This window comes from Dermacentor albipictus, chromosome 2 (genome assembly GCF_038994185.2).
Source record: "Dermacentor albipictus isolate Rhodes 1998 colony chromosome 2, USDA_Dalb.pri_finalv2, whole genome shotgun sequence".
NCBI classification, from domain to species: domain Eukaryota; kingdom Metazoa; phylum Arthropoda; class Arachnida; order Ixodida; family Ixodidae; genus Dermacentor; species Dermacentor albipictus.
Genome location: NC_091822.1, coordinates 62,824,564 through 62,837,206, shown reverse-complemented (window position 1 = coordinate 62,837,206; position 12,643 = coordinate 62,824,564). Strand labels below are relative to the sequence as shown.

The following is a 12,643-nucleotide window of genomic DNA, read 5'->3' as shown; positions in this document are numbered from 1 at the left end:
TCCAAAGAAAGCAGTTGTGCTACTAGTTAACGTTATAGTTCTACAGATCGCTCTTTGAGGTGCTATATTAGAAAATGACACCACGTTTTCGGCCTCGCCTAGAGATGCACACTGCTTTTACAGAGCCCGAGCAGAAGTTTATAAATAGGATACCTACAGCTCGGCGTTCAACTAGATTCGAGCAATGCACAAAGTTAGAGAGGAACCGCTGCCACAAACATATTACTCACTCTTTTTAAGAACCACTGGAAAACCTGTCTCTCTGCTCAATCTGAACTTACCCTCTATAATTGACCTTTTCATGCTCCCGTCCTTACCACGTAGTAATAAAGAAGGGTACAAAGAATGACAAAAATCTACGACAGAACTCATCTTACGATTACTGTCGACGGTTATGCGACTAGTATTCGAGCAAAGTACCGATGAAGTATTCGTCTGGTCAGTTTTCTTTAATATGTGTCAAGGTCATGCTCAGAGTTTCGTTCGCCTATACTCGACATATCCCGGTATGCGCTCGCGCGCCTAGGTCGGCCATTAGCATGGCGGCCTGACGACGACTCTATCACGCCGGTGCAGTGAAGATGATGAAATGACGATGAAGGACTGACGTCGACGGAACGACAAAAGCGGTATAAAGACCATTGCATGACAACAGTGAGCTGTCGATTCTTAAATCATGAAGCTTGTAGAACGACGACATCGTAACAACAGTATGCCAACAGATGCAGGAGCGTCTGTCCGACGATGACGCAATGAAAAAGATGTCATGACTATGGTGGCATAATCATGATTGACTGACGGCAGTGTAGCGAAATGAGGCAGCTGCTAACACTCGGACGCATCAGCTCAGCAGGCAGACCGCGACAAAAGGGGGCCGAGCTCCGGCAGAGGCAAGTGCAGATCGGTAGGCATGACGACGACGCAAAGTGGTATTCGAAAAACTAGGATTATTAACTCGGTAATAGTTTAATGTTATAGTGTATGCATATGGCAGACAAACAATGTCATACCGGTCGTCAACGGCCTGCCTTACCGGCATGGTCTCCCGTGCTAATGTGGCGCCGCGGTCCGCTGTCTCCTTGCTCAACCGGTAAATGCTGAGACCTCTGCTGAAATCGGTGTTTGCAGTGTCCAAGGCAAGCGGACCGTTGGAAGACACAAGCATATCCATGAATCGCCTGCTCACACCAACCAGGCATGAAAACATGATCCAATAAGGGCCAGAGTTTAAGCGACCACACATGGCTTCGAAAATACGCAGGGGAAAATGCGCAACCGAAATTAATCGTGACTGATGGGCAGAGCCCAGCGTGAACCGACCACTAGACGTGCGCACACTCGTTCGCATCCGTTTTGGGATCTGCTCAAGGTCGGGTGCATGCGGAGGAATTTCTTGTACGGTGCGCACACAAAGTGACTGTCAGTTAACGCTGTGTCGGCCGGGCGAGACTACATTCCCGAGGTGCTGTCGGCGTCATTGCCACGCAATGACTCCAGTCGGCCCGGGCGCTCGTTTTTGTATTTGCACTTCTCGGATAGCCCTCTTTGCCCGGCTCATCCGCATCCAAGACCCAACAGTCACAAAAACAAAAGAGAGAGCCACGGCATGCTTTCTTCGTGAACCTCCTCCCCACCTCTCCCCATGAGGAAGCGTCCCACTCGTGGTTACACACAACTTCGAATGTTAGAACAAAAAGAGCACTCATAAATATGGGTATGTGAGGGCTTCATGTAAGAAAAATAAATTAGGTGCAAAACAAAAATGTTAAATGAAATAAAAGTATAACAGTAGAAAGCATGTTTAAACAAAACAGCGACAAAGATTCAGAGCAATCACGAACCATATGGAAATTAAACAGTAAACTAAATTCATTTGCACTTTAATACAGATCAGTGTCTCTGTCGTAAGTAGCGACGCTATATACTGAGAAAGTACTCGATGGGATATGTCCTCCAGTCGAAGCAAGCTTTCGTCCCGTTCGAGCTTTCGGCTTTGCGCACTGAATCACGCGTCTCAAACTCACAGAAACGATTACACGTGGCAAGCCTCCCGTCAGCACGCGGACCGCACTTGCGCGCATCACGACGACTATCGCGCTCTTGTTTCTTTTTTTTTGCTATTCGTCAACAGACTAGTCGTGCGGGAAAGTGTCAAATTTTTTTCGGTTTGGTTCACTAGATTCGGATCAGGTTGCAGTCGGTGGGTTACTTTCCTGACGTTTTTGATTCCCTGCTGCGAACATAGCCCTTTATTAACATGAAGTATGGGCTGAATCTAGAATGCCACAAAGCGGGCGACAATGGCTAGCTTTCCTGTTGCAAGCTCTGGATTGTGGCAGCCAGACCAGGAGAGCAAGCGCTTTTTATCATGCGAGAACATCTTTGGCCAAGGACAACGGCGGCGAAATATCCCCCATGTGCGCTTGACGTCGTGGTTGGCAGCCGTAGTGTCGACATGACACTGCTTTAAAATCTCGGACTTCAAGGACTCACGGACAACGAGTTCCGTACAACCTTGCGGAAAGCCTTTCGCCCTCCTGTGTAAAACACCATCGAATAACCGAAAGCTCTATGGCGTCCTTTTAACTTTTTCTGAAATTTGTGTGTACATACAAAACGAGGTCACACCGTGGTCGGCGGCCTGCTTGACTGGCATGATTTGCTGTGCTGAGGTGGCACCGATGGCTGCTGTCTCCTTGCTCTCCTTGAAAAGACTGGGACAGTCTCCATAAATTGCTTGGTGCAGCATCCAAAGGACACGCGGACCGCTGGGACAAACAGGCCTCTTCATTAATCGACTACTCAGAACACTCAGGCAAGCCGACGTGATCCAATAGGCGCCAGAGTTTAAGCGCCCAGGCATCGTCTCGAAAAGACGCAGTGAACAAATCAATCAAAACTAAATCAATCAGAACTAACATTACTGATGGATAGAAACGAGCGTGAACCGATCGCCACACGTACACACGCTCGTCCCCACCAGTTTCCTGGTCCCTCAAGTTTGCTGCGGGGATAAGAATTCCCTGGATGTCACGCACTCATAGTGACTGTCCGTTAGCACTGCTTCGGTAGGCCGAGAGCATATGCCCGAGGCGCCATCGCGTTCATTCGCACGCAAAGGCTCCAGTCGCCAGCGCCGCTCCTCTTCGCGTTTCCACGTTTCCGACACAGCTCTCGGCCCGGATCCTTCGCTTCAATAGAGAGCCAATAGCCACAAAAAGAAGAAAAGAAGCACGCCCCGTATACTTTCTTCGGGGCAAAACATGAGTGCTGCAGAATGACAAGGAAGAAATGACGTTGATGGATCGACGAAGGCGATTTGACAACTAGGGCATGACCATAGTAAAATGAAGTTACTGAAGCGATGACGATGGTAAAAGGCTGTGTAACGATGACTGTGTGACGACCATGGCTAATAACGACACGACCAAACTGAGATGTTGAAGTTAGAATTACCATGGTGAAACGATCACGACTGTTTAACAACGGCGCACTGACGACGCTGACATGAGAAATGTGTGAACACAATGAGATGACGACGGGCCTACGCTAATGACACTGCGACAACAAACTGTATGAAACCTGTATGCGACAAAGATGCCACGATGATGACGTGAGGACGATCTGATAACGGACGCGGGATAGTGACTGCCTTACGAGGGATGCCTGAGTCACTGTCTGAAGATGACCACGTGGCAATAGCGGCGTAAACGCCATTGATTCACGACAGTATGACTACAATAGAATGACAAAGGAAGTTCGCCGTCAGTGGAATGATGGAGGCGTTATGACGAGTACGGCATGATGACAATGGGAGGACTTTACTGAAGCGATTACGATGGCAAAGCGACCGCGTGACGACGACTGCAGGACAATGGCATGACGACGACCACGTGACGACGATGACGTGACGATGACGTCATGACGCCTGCATGATGAGAGTTAGATGAGTAAACTGAAATGACGACAATGGAACGACCTTCACGGCATCACGGCGGCGCTGTGACAGCGAGTGCACGCCGACTGTATGGCGACGATGGCGTGAAAACGACGTCATGACAGGGGCCGGCTGACAAAGCAGGACTGACCGCAATGTAACGACCTCGATGGCATCACAACCACGAGCACATACTTAGACATAGAAGTTTTGACGAGAGCGGCATCACGAGAGTCAGATCACGAATGTGGAATGACGACGATAGACCGATCACGATGGAGATAGAGATATATACAGATAGGCTGAAAACGACTGAAGTAGGAAAAAAAAGCTAATCGCAATAGTAAATATAATAAGGTGCGCCAAACGTTGTGCTTTTCAATTGGTTTTACTCCCTTTCCACCTTATTTACCATCAACACCATCGGTAAATGGCATGAAGGCATCAAACTATCCTCAGCTTTGAAATTTGGTCTTCACTCGGGCATGAAATGCACTTCAATGTTAAACGCGATAACTCGGCGCAGAAGGTGTGACCAGGACGGTATGAGAAGAGTAACGCCACTAAGCTTGAACTAAGGCGATGGAGCGACCACGATGGCATTAACCACCAGCATTTACCTAGCGGTTCAAGCAGGTAGGCAACACAGTGCACTGGGTCGACGAAACAGGATAGATAGATAGATAGATAGATAGATAGATAGATAGATAGATAGATAGATAGATAGATAGATAGATAGATAGATAGATAGATAGATAGATAGATAGATAGATAGATAGGCTAACACGAAAAAAGTAGGCAAAGAAAGCTATTCACGTTAAAAAGTATTACGTGCGGTAAACGGTGCGCTTTTCACGTGGTTTCACTGACTTGCCACCTTGCTGACCATCAACGCGCGCAGTTACTAGCATGAATGTAAAAAATCATCCTCAGCTTTCAAATTTATTCATGACTCGTGCGCGAACTCTACATCAATGTGCAACGCGCTAAGTTTGTTTTCATATGCCTCGAGAACCCCTAATGAGCGCTGCGAGAGCCCCAATGGAGCTGCAAGAGAATGCGACAAAAACAAGGTTTTATTCACGGAACTCTGTGTGTGGCAGTTACTAGAGAAATGATACGAATAATTTGGCTCGGGAAGCAGTTCAATCAAACCTGTCAAATATCAGCCTGTTTCAAGCCTTTCGAAAGTGTGCACCAGGTTCCCTTCAGCCAAATGCAGAATATTCAATGGTGCAGGGCAGACGGGCATAGAAAACACACGCTACGCAGCCGCCAATTACAAAGAAAATCTTTATGAATTAAAAAAAATCTCTTTTAAACGCAGCCAAGAAATACATTGGACATTGCCTTCGAAAACACGTTGATTAATCCGCCTTCGCAAACACAAATTAAACAAAAGTGCAAACAGCCCGCAAACGCGGCAGATGACGTCAATGTTTTTCGACGTCTGACACACCCAGATGGGGACACTGTTGCTAACTAAACGTAAACTTTTTAAATACAAAAGAAGTCAGAGAGCTGAAGAACGGGGAATAAGAAGGAAGCAAAAACAAACAAACGCGACCGCCATGAAACGTCCAAATAAAACGCGTAACTATCTTAGAGTGCGTCGTACGCCAGAACAAGGCACGCAGACGAAGTGCCAGTTGTACTGCTGACGCCCTCATGCAAAGATTGCCATTGCTTTGGAAAAGACGGCGAGCACACTTTAAGGCATTGCAAGGTCCCGGCAAAAGGTATATCGTCTCACACTGATAAGCATATTCTGTACGTTCACACTTGTGGCGTGGTAAGCATCGCGCGTGGTCTGGGTCCTTTCCAGTCCGCACTCATCGGGTGAAGAATGTGCACTTCTTCTTGGGATTCATTTTTGTTCCGTAGGGGCATTGAAAAGCCTGCGCGAATGCCTCCGAATTGCTCACAGCCTTGTTGCAGTCCACCGTGTGCGGACCCACGGCTCCGCGAAGGCTGCACGTCATGTAGCACAAAGTCATGAAGAACACCTGATCGCCCGAGAGATTCCGGGAAATACCCTGCGGACTGTCGTCGTTGCTTTCGCTGATGGAACGCCTGTACGCTGCGTAGGCCACTTCGAGCGCGGGAATCTCGGGAAAGATGCTGGTCCTGGAGCCTGGTCGGGTCTGATAGGTGGGGGAGTCGACCACGGGAGCCTCGTCTGCAGTCGCCAGGCAGCCGTTCCGTTCTTCGAAGGCTCGAGAAGCGGCGCTGTAAAGAAGAGTACTGTAATCTTTGATAGTTATAACAAAACGGAGGTGCGGCGTTCATAGAGCACTAAGTAAAACAGGACATTTCAGATTGCCATTGTGATTAATAATTAAGCATTTTCGCATCCGTTTAGCGGAAAATTTTCTCGTATAAAACATCCACTTTTGAAAATTGTGGACGCAGCTATGCGCTTTCATATAACTTCTACAAAGTGAATTTCGTATAGTGTTTGCGTGGCTTCACTCTGTAAACATTTCCCATCTATTTCAAAATGCAGTCGTACGTACTTGAGAGCATATCGCGATATAAAGTTCTTCAGTCATATATCAGTTCAGAAACTAACTTTTCCAGTTCGATTATCAATATAGGCGAACATCCGTCTATTATTACAGGCAAAAGGAACTCCTTACTCATTCTGGAAATTTCTTCGCACAATTACCTACAAAGGCTAGCTTATTTCAAACAATCGTGTTATAGCCAACGATGGCGCATCACCATAAGCTGAAACTTGGCGAAGTAGCAAAAATAATGGGTTGATTATGTCTATCATATTAGGAAAGTAGTCTATCTGTGTTGTTCTGGAATACCCTGCCTTGTAGAAGTGAAAATCATCACATTCGCAAAACTAGGCTAAAGACACTTACTGGGATAAAAAGGAGTCGCCGAAAGTGCCGTTTGGATGCCACCGGAGTCCCTGTTTGTCCATGGATGCGACGAGATTCACCGCCATGGAGAATCCGAGCCCTCCGTAGAACATAGCTTTGGTCCCGTCCGAGTAGTACAGGGGCGGAGTAATGGCACCCACAGCTACTTTCACTGCGCCACTTGCAGCATCGTAGAAGAGATACGGCAGTTCGTAGTTGAACACGTAGCTCAATACGTCGATATTGGCACTCGCATGGTACGTATCAGCGGCAGACCGACTCGATTGGATCCAATATTCCGCAAACGGCAATTCGGCGCTCGGAAAAGCCGCGTACATGCGGTCGAGTGCCTCGTTCTCCAGGAAATTCTCTGGGGGCCACAGCTGCAGGCTTGTCGAAGCCAGCTTCACGGCGGCAAGTTGTCGGTTCTCGGCATCCAGCCAGTCTGTGGCGTTGACCAAAGCGCTGGCAGTTGCAACGAGGTGTTCGAAGTTTGCTGAGATGACGGCCCGTTCCTGTCTTGAGAAGCGCGACACAGAGGCGAGAGCAACCACAAGGAGTCGGTAGGCGGTCTCGACAAAACGTTCGCAGAAGTATGGCCGGTAACGTATGACGCCTTGGTCGTACCGGTACTTCAGCAGCTGCAAATCCACTGCCGGTGCCAGGAGCTGCACGCAAGACCACGCAATCAGGGACAGCAGCTGGGTGTCCGTGTACGAGGCCATCACGGCCGCCATGGTCTGGAAGAAGTTTTTGTCGGCTATGAGAACCTGGTCGTTGGATTCCATCTCAGGCTGAAGCTCTAATTGCTTTAATGCCCGTAGCCACTCCTTCGAGTCCAGAGGCGGAGTGTAGAATTTAATCTTTTCGATTGGCACCAGTAGTTGTTGGACTCCAAGTGGACGCATGGCGAATAGAAGTCTTCTAAAGACGTCCCCTTCCAACAGCATGGTTGTCTCTATGAGCGTCTGGTTTATGGTCGCGTCCTTGTCATACCTTCCCTTGAGGATGTAGAAGAACGCAGCCCAGTACTTGGCGTATCCGCCGGTATTTTTGATCGTGAGATGATGCTGGTACATTAGCGGTACAAGTGGGCCTGGATCTAAAGTCAAACGCCAATTCGGTGCGGGTCCCAAGCGCAGTAGTCTCAGTTGAAAGAAGAGTGAAACCTGCCACTTAAACGCGAGCGTTATCAGCACATCGAGGGCAGTGGTGTCACTTGGCTCTGGCTCTTCCGGCCACGACAGTCTACACTCCTTCAGAAACTTCCAGAAGATATCCACGTTCGAGCCGTACTGTTTACTGTCGCCCATGCATGTGGCGTACATGACTAGCGGCTTGTGGCCAACCCGAATTATCTTGGCGCCTTCTCTAAGAATATTTCCGAACAGTGGGAACCAAGATTTCCGTACGTCATCCATGGCTGAGTTAGAGTGCTCAAGGTACCCCTTTGGTGGGGACCAAGCGGAACAGACGTAAGCCCCGAAGTTTTGGCAGGGATCGAGGCTGCTGTTTAGTTTATCGGTAAGGCGCCAGGCGTGATCGAGGCAATCTTTGGTCCTGCAGTACGGCTTTGTCGGAGCAGTTTCCTGCTCTCGTCTGAACAAGATGACGACGGCGGCTGTCACGGTTGTCACTATGAAAATTAAGATGGCCATGAGGAGGATTTGCCGCTTTGTGATAGGTATCCCTGCTACTCTGACCACTATCCGTGAACCGCGCTGCCCCTGTAAAATGAAGCACGAAAGAAATATATCACTCAATCCTGATACCAAAATTACATGCTAAGAAACAGTGAGGGCGCGTGCATCTTACCAGAAAGAAGGCACATGCGCTTGTCAATTAATTTTTTGCTTTCTTTACGTGAATATCCCGACACCTGCCGTTCGGGCATGAACGTCATTAGAGAAGCATTGATAATGACGCAGGCCATTTGTTGTTCTCACCTTTCATTATGTAGATTTGGGTCCTTTTGCTGAGCAACCATAGCCTGTGTTATATTGTAAAATACGCTGGCGAGGTTACCCAGGAAAAGCGGGCTCATGCGTTGACACTACTTGGTATATTTAGCTCGCTATTCGGTTCCCCTATGACAGAATTCCGCGCCGCTATGGCGAAGGGACTTGTCATGGAATGATCTATAGGCCAGAATTTCAGTGCTAGAATGCGGCAGCGGTATCCTTCCAGCGATTTCTGGAACGAGCCAGCGAACGTAGCCATAGCGCTCAGCCTCTTGTCGTATGCTTACAGCCAGTGTTTGCTCGACTCAACAGTCGCGTCAGCAAACCGGCAGTACCTGTGCTGTTCGCGGTGACATAATGAAGACTGGGGTCGAGATTAAGGTGCAGTAGCCCCAACGCTCTGGTTTTTTTACGGCGAGCCTCGCTGCCCTCCAACTGAAAGGAGCAGTCGGTATACTAGTCCTCGGAATTATGACACCGGCTGCTGAAGTTTCACAGTGTGGAGCGCAGTCCGAATAAAATTAGGCTGTCTGGCGATTTCCATGCTTAAACATTTTAAAACATTTTCGGCCGTCATTCCGTACATACGTGCCTTAAAGAAAAAACATCGATGGATCCCATGCACTGTGGTAATCGATATAAGCAAAGCTTTGTATGCGGTTTATTTATTTATTTATTTACTTATTTATTTATTTATTCATATATTTATTTCATTACCCTCGGGCCACGAAGGCATTACACGGCATCGCTTTGATTGAAAATAATTAGCGGTGACGTTGGCGGCGAGCGCGTAAGTTCTTCAGTGTTGAGACCAATACCAGAGTGGGGAGTTGATGTTGCACGTCACCCTCCTTGCGCCGCTGCTGTTTGTCTGAGTATTCCACAGAATACACAACGAGACGTGTTTGCTTGATACGTTGTTGCGCGTGATTGTATATAATGCCTTAGAGGACTGATCATTATCATTGCTTCACATGGCACATCGCATCGTGGCAGAAATGTTAAATGGTATTATAGAGCTGCGCGTAATTCAAATAATATAATTGCATGTATGCATTGTATACATAGATTCGGCGTCTGCACCACGTTTCGCTGCGTAGCGAAGGCGCTCCTGATATGCGCGACCATTCTTTCGGGCCTGGGTGTCCTCGACGCTGAGTGCATGCTTTGCAGCCATTTTGCTGGCGCGTGTTAACCTGCTCCTTCTGCATTCCTGACGAGCATGCTGTCGAGACGCTTAAGACGCCAGCTCCGAGGGCTGTCTTCAGGTTATGGTCGATTGTAATGTTTACACTATCAGAGCACAGCACGTGACCTCCACTGCTCAGCGCCTGCATTTCTGTCCTACAGGAAAGCAAGCACAGCAGGTGCCATACGCACAAACTGTTCAACGCAGTCGCAGCGGTACCAGTCGGGATTCGCGGAGGCGAGCGCCATCTTGTAGTGTTGCAAAAAACCCAGCAGAACACGGCAAGACCATCACAGCACGCCCGGAAAATCGCGAGAAGAGGCAAAGAAAGGTTCGCTTTCAAAAGAGAAAAAAAATGAACGTGACGGTGAGACAAGGCCACGGGTAATGTAGGGAGCTGTAGCAATACCGACATACTTCGTTGATTCTTAACGTCTGCGTCACCTCCGCCGCGGGTCGGCCTGGCATTGCCCTATTGTCAGGCTTCTTTTTTTCTACATGCGGACTCGATAGTGGGGAAAGTAGCCCTTAACAGTTTCGCTGTAAAGTTAATTAATTCGCGCCCCCAAATGCTGCAGAAATCGTCGTCTGTTGGCTTCTTTTTCGCCATTTTGCTTCCTACATCCTATAAATTGTCGGAAAGCGTAACCCCCTAATCTAGCAGGTGGCGGTAGGTACCTTTCCAAAGGCTGTCACCACACTAAAACAGAGCTCGCATGTAGGCTCCCTAGCCATGCACGGAGGCTAGTGCCATCTGGAAGCGTTGTAAAAAACCCAGCGGCTCGCTCGGCAAGACGATCACAGCAACAGTGCCCGAAAAGTCATGAGAAGGGGCAGAAAAAAGCTTCGCTTTGAAAAATACAGGCCTGGATTCGCAACTCAGTGACTCCCATGATATGTCGCACATTGCAACCACTATATCTTACACCTTTTCGATTGCCAGAGGTCGCACACTGACAGCTCACCCTGTGCCGTACGGCGTGATCGCGGAAAAGAAACGGCTCGCTCACGTGTTCCGAGTCCCAGATCGAAGACTTGCTTCCTCGTCGCCTGGCCCGCTGCTCTGCAATGCGTTCTGCGCTCAACGTCTTGAGACCTTGAATGAAGGACGAGAACGAAGGCTCGCGCTGAGACCCCGAGTCTTGCGTCGACAACTTTCCCGAGTGTCCGCTTCGCAAGGCCGCGTCGATGGGTACCGCCAGAGTGACGGTAGAGCCGGAGCGTGTCCTCGCCTTAACCGTACCAGGCGTTAGCTTTGAACTGCGGACTTCGGCCGTCAGGGTTGCCTCGGCTGCTTCCTTGTTCGATGTGGAAGATGTCACATGGGCTGTGATCGACCGAGCGCCAGCAGCAGACTCTAGTGCCGGTGTCGGCTGTGAGGTGTGGCGTTCTCCTGGAGGAGGCTGGACTTCGCCTTCGGCGACTGCTTGAGCTTGTTCTAGACGCCCGTCGGTGGCTCCTGGTTCTACCGAAAAAGGTGATTCAGTCGTACAATCGATGCCCCGTTTGCGCATGCCATGTTCGGTGCTACCGGTCTGTTGTTCCTGAGGTCTGGTGATGTCGGGTGTAGTGGCTTGGACGCCATCGTAAAACGACAGACTTCGCTTACTTTTAGGAGGTTCGTTCACAGGTATTTCGGCGACTGATCCGGTGGTGGTGGTAGCGCCTTTTGCTTGACCTGAATCGAACGGGGCGTCCGCGTTAGCCCTTTGACTGGAATCGTACGGACACTGGCGCGTCTCTTCAAGCTCGCCAGAGGAATTGGAGCTCCGAGAAAATTCGCGTCCTCTAGAGCTTGCGGAGTTACTTCGAGGGCGACGCCGCCTCTTGCTCTTATCAACTTGATGCTGAGAGCTCGGAAGCATCGCTCAGTTGCTTGCTGTGGTCGCAAATCGCAGGGCCCAGGATATGCAATCGGAAATGCCGTTACCCTTCTTCTTCTTCTCCTATAGTTCGAAAGAGGCTCGTGGCTCGTGAATCCAGGTGACGCTAGCGCCGCCTGGATTCTAATGGTAACTCCACTGATAACAAAAAATGTTCACTTACTGATATTAGATGATCCTTTCAATATTATTCCCTTATTGTCTAAATTTAGAAACGCAAGACGATGCCTGAATATTTTTAGTTGTTTGAAAAGTGAAATGTGTGTTTCCATGGTGGCGCCACGCCAACGCTTGGACGCGAAACACACCACATACCACGGGCTTGCTCGCAGCATGAATGACGCATTGCCTGAACAGAAATATTGTGATGATTATCTTCCGCTGCTGCGGCACATACCCGTATGTCCTTAGAATGGGGTGACGGAAAGGCGCATAAACTCAATAATTATTAAAAATTGTCAAAAGAAATGTGCAACCGAAAAGAAACAGGAACGAGGAATATATTGCACAATTACCCCGTTAAAAAAGTCAGTGCTCCAGGTGTCGTAGTGGCGAACAATGTCCAGGAATTCTGGACATTTCTCTACGCAACTTCGCTGCAATGAGCATGTGTAACTGAATGGGCAAAATTATAAGAAAATTTATATTTCAAAATATCGCCCGACCATCGAAAAGTTTCAACCTACTATTTCGAGAGGGTAGTTCTTTCTAGCATCAGTGGCGCGTTCAAGCAGTGTTTTAGTCAGGGATGGGAGGTGAAGTCACAGGACCGGAGAAAAGATTTTCGCACCCTCTCGGCA

At 48.8% G+C, this 12,643-nt stretch overlaps 1 protein-coding gene across 1 annotated transcript; it reads right to left on the bottom strand.

The window, feature by feature from the left end:
- Positions 1–5,288: 5,288 nt before the first annotated feature.
- On the bottom strand, positions 5,289–11,892 carry LOC135908980 (endothelin-converting enzyme 1-like). The gene is made up of 3 exons (XM_065440841.2): positions 10,971–11,892; positions 6,811–8,537; positions 5,289–6,166 (listed from the first exon to the last, which is right to left on the bottom strand). Exons 1-3 carry the CDS (start codon positions 11,823–11,825, stop codon positions 5,770–5,772), a joined length of 2,979 nt encoding a protein of 992 aa, XP_065296913.1. The 5' UTR covers positions 11,826–11,892; the 3' UTR covers positions 5,289–5,769.
- Between the last annotated feature and the right edge of the window lie 751 nt (positions 11,893–12,643).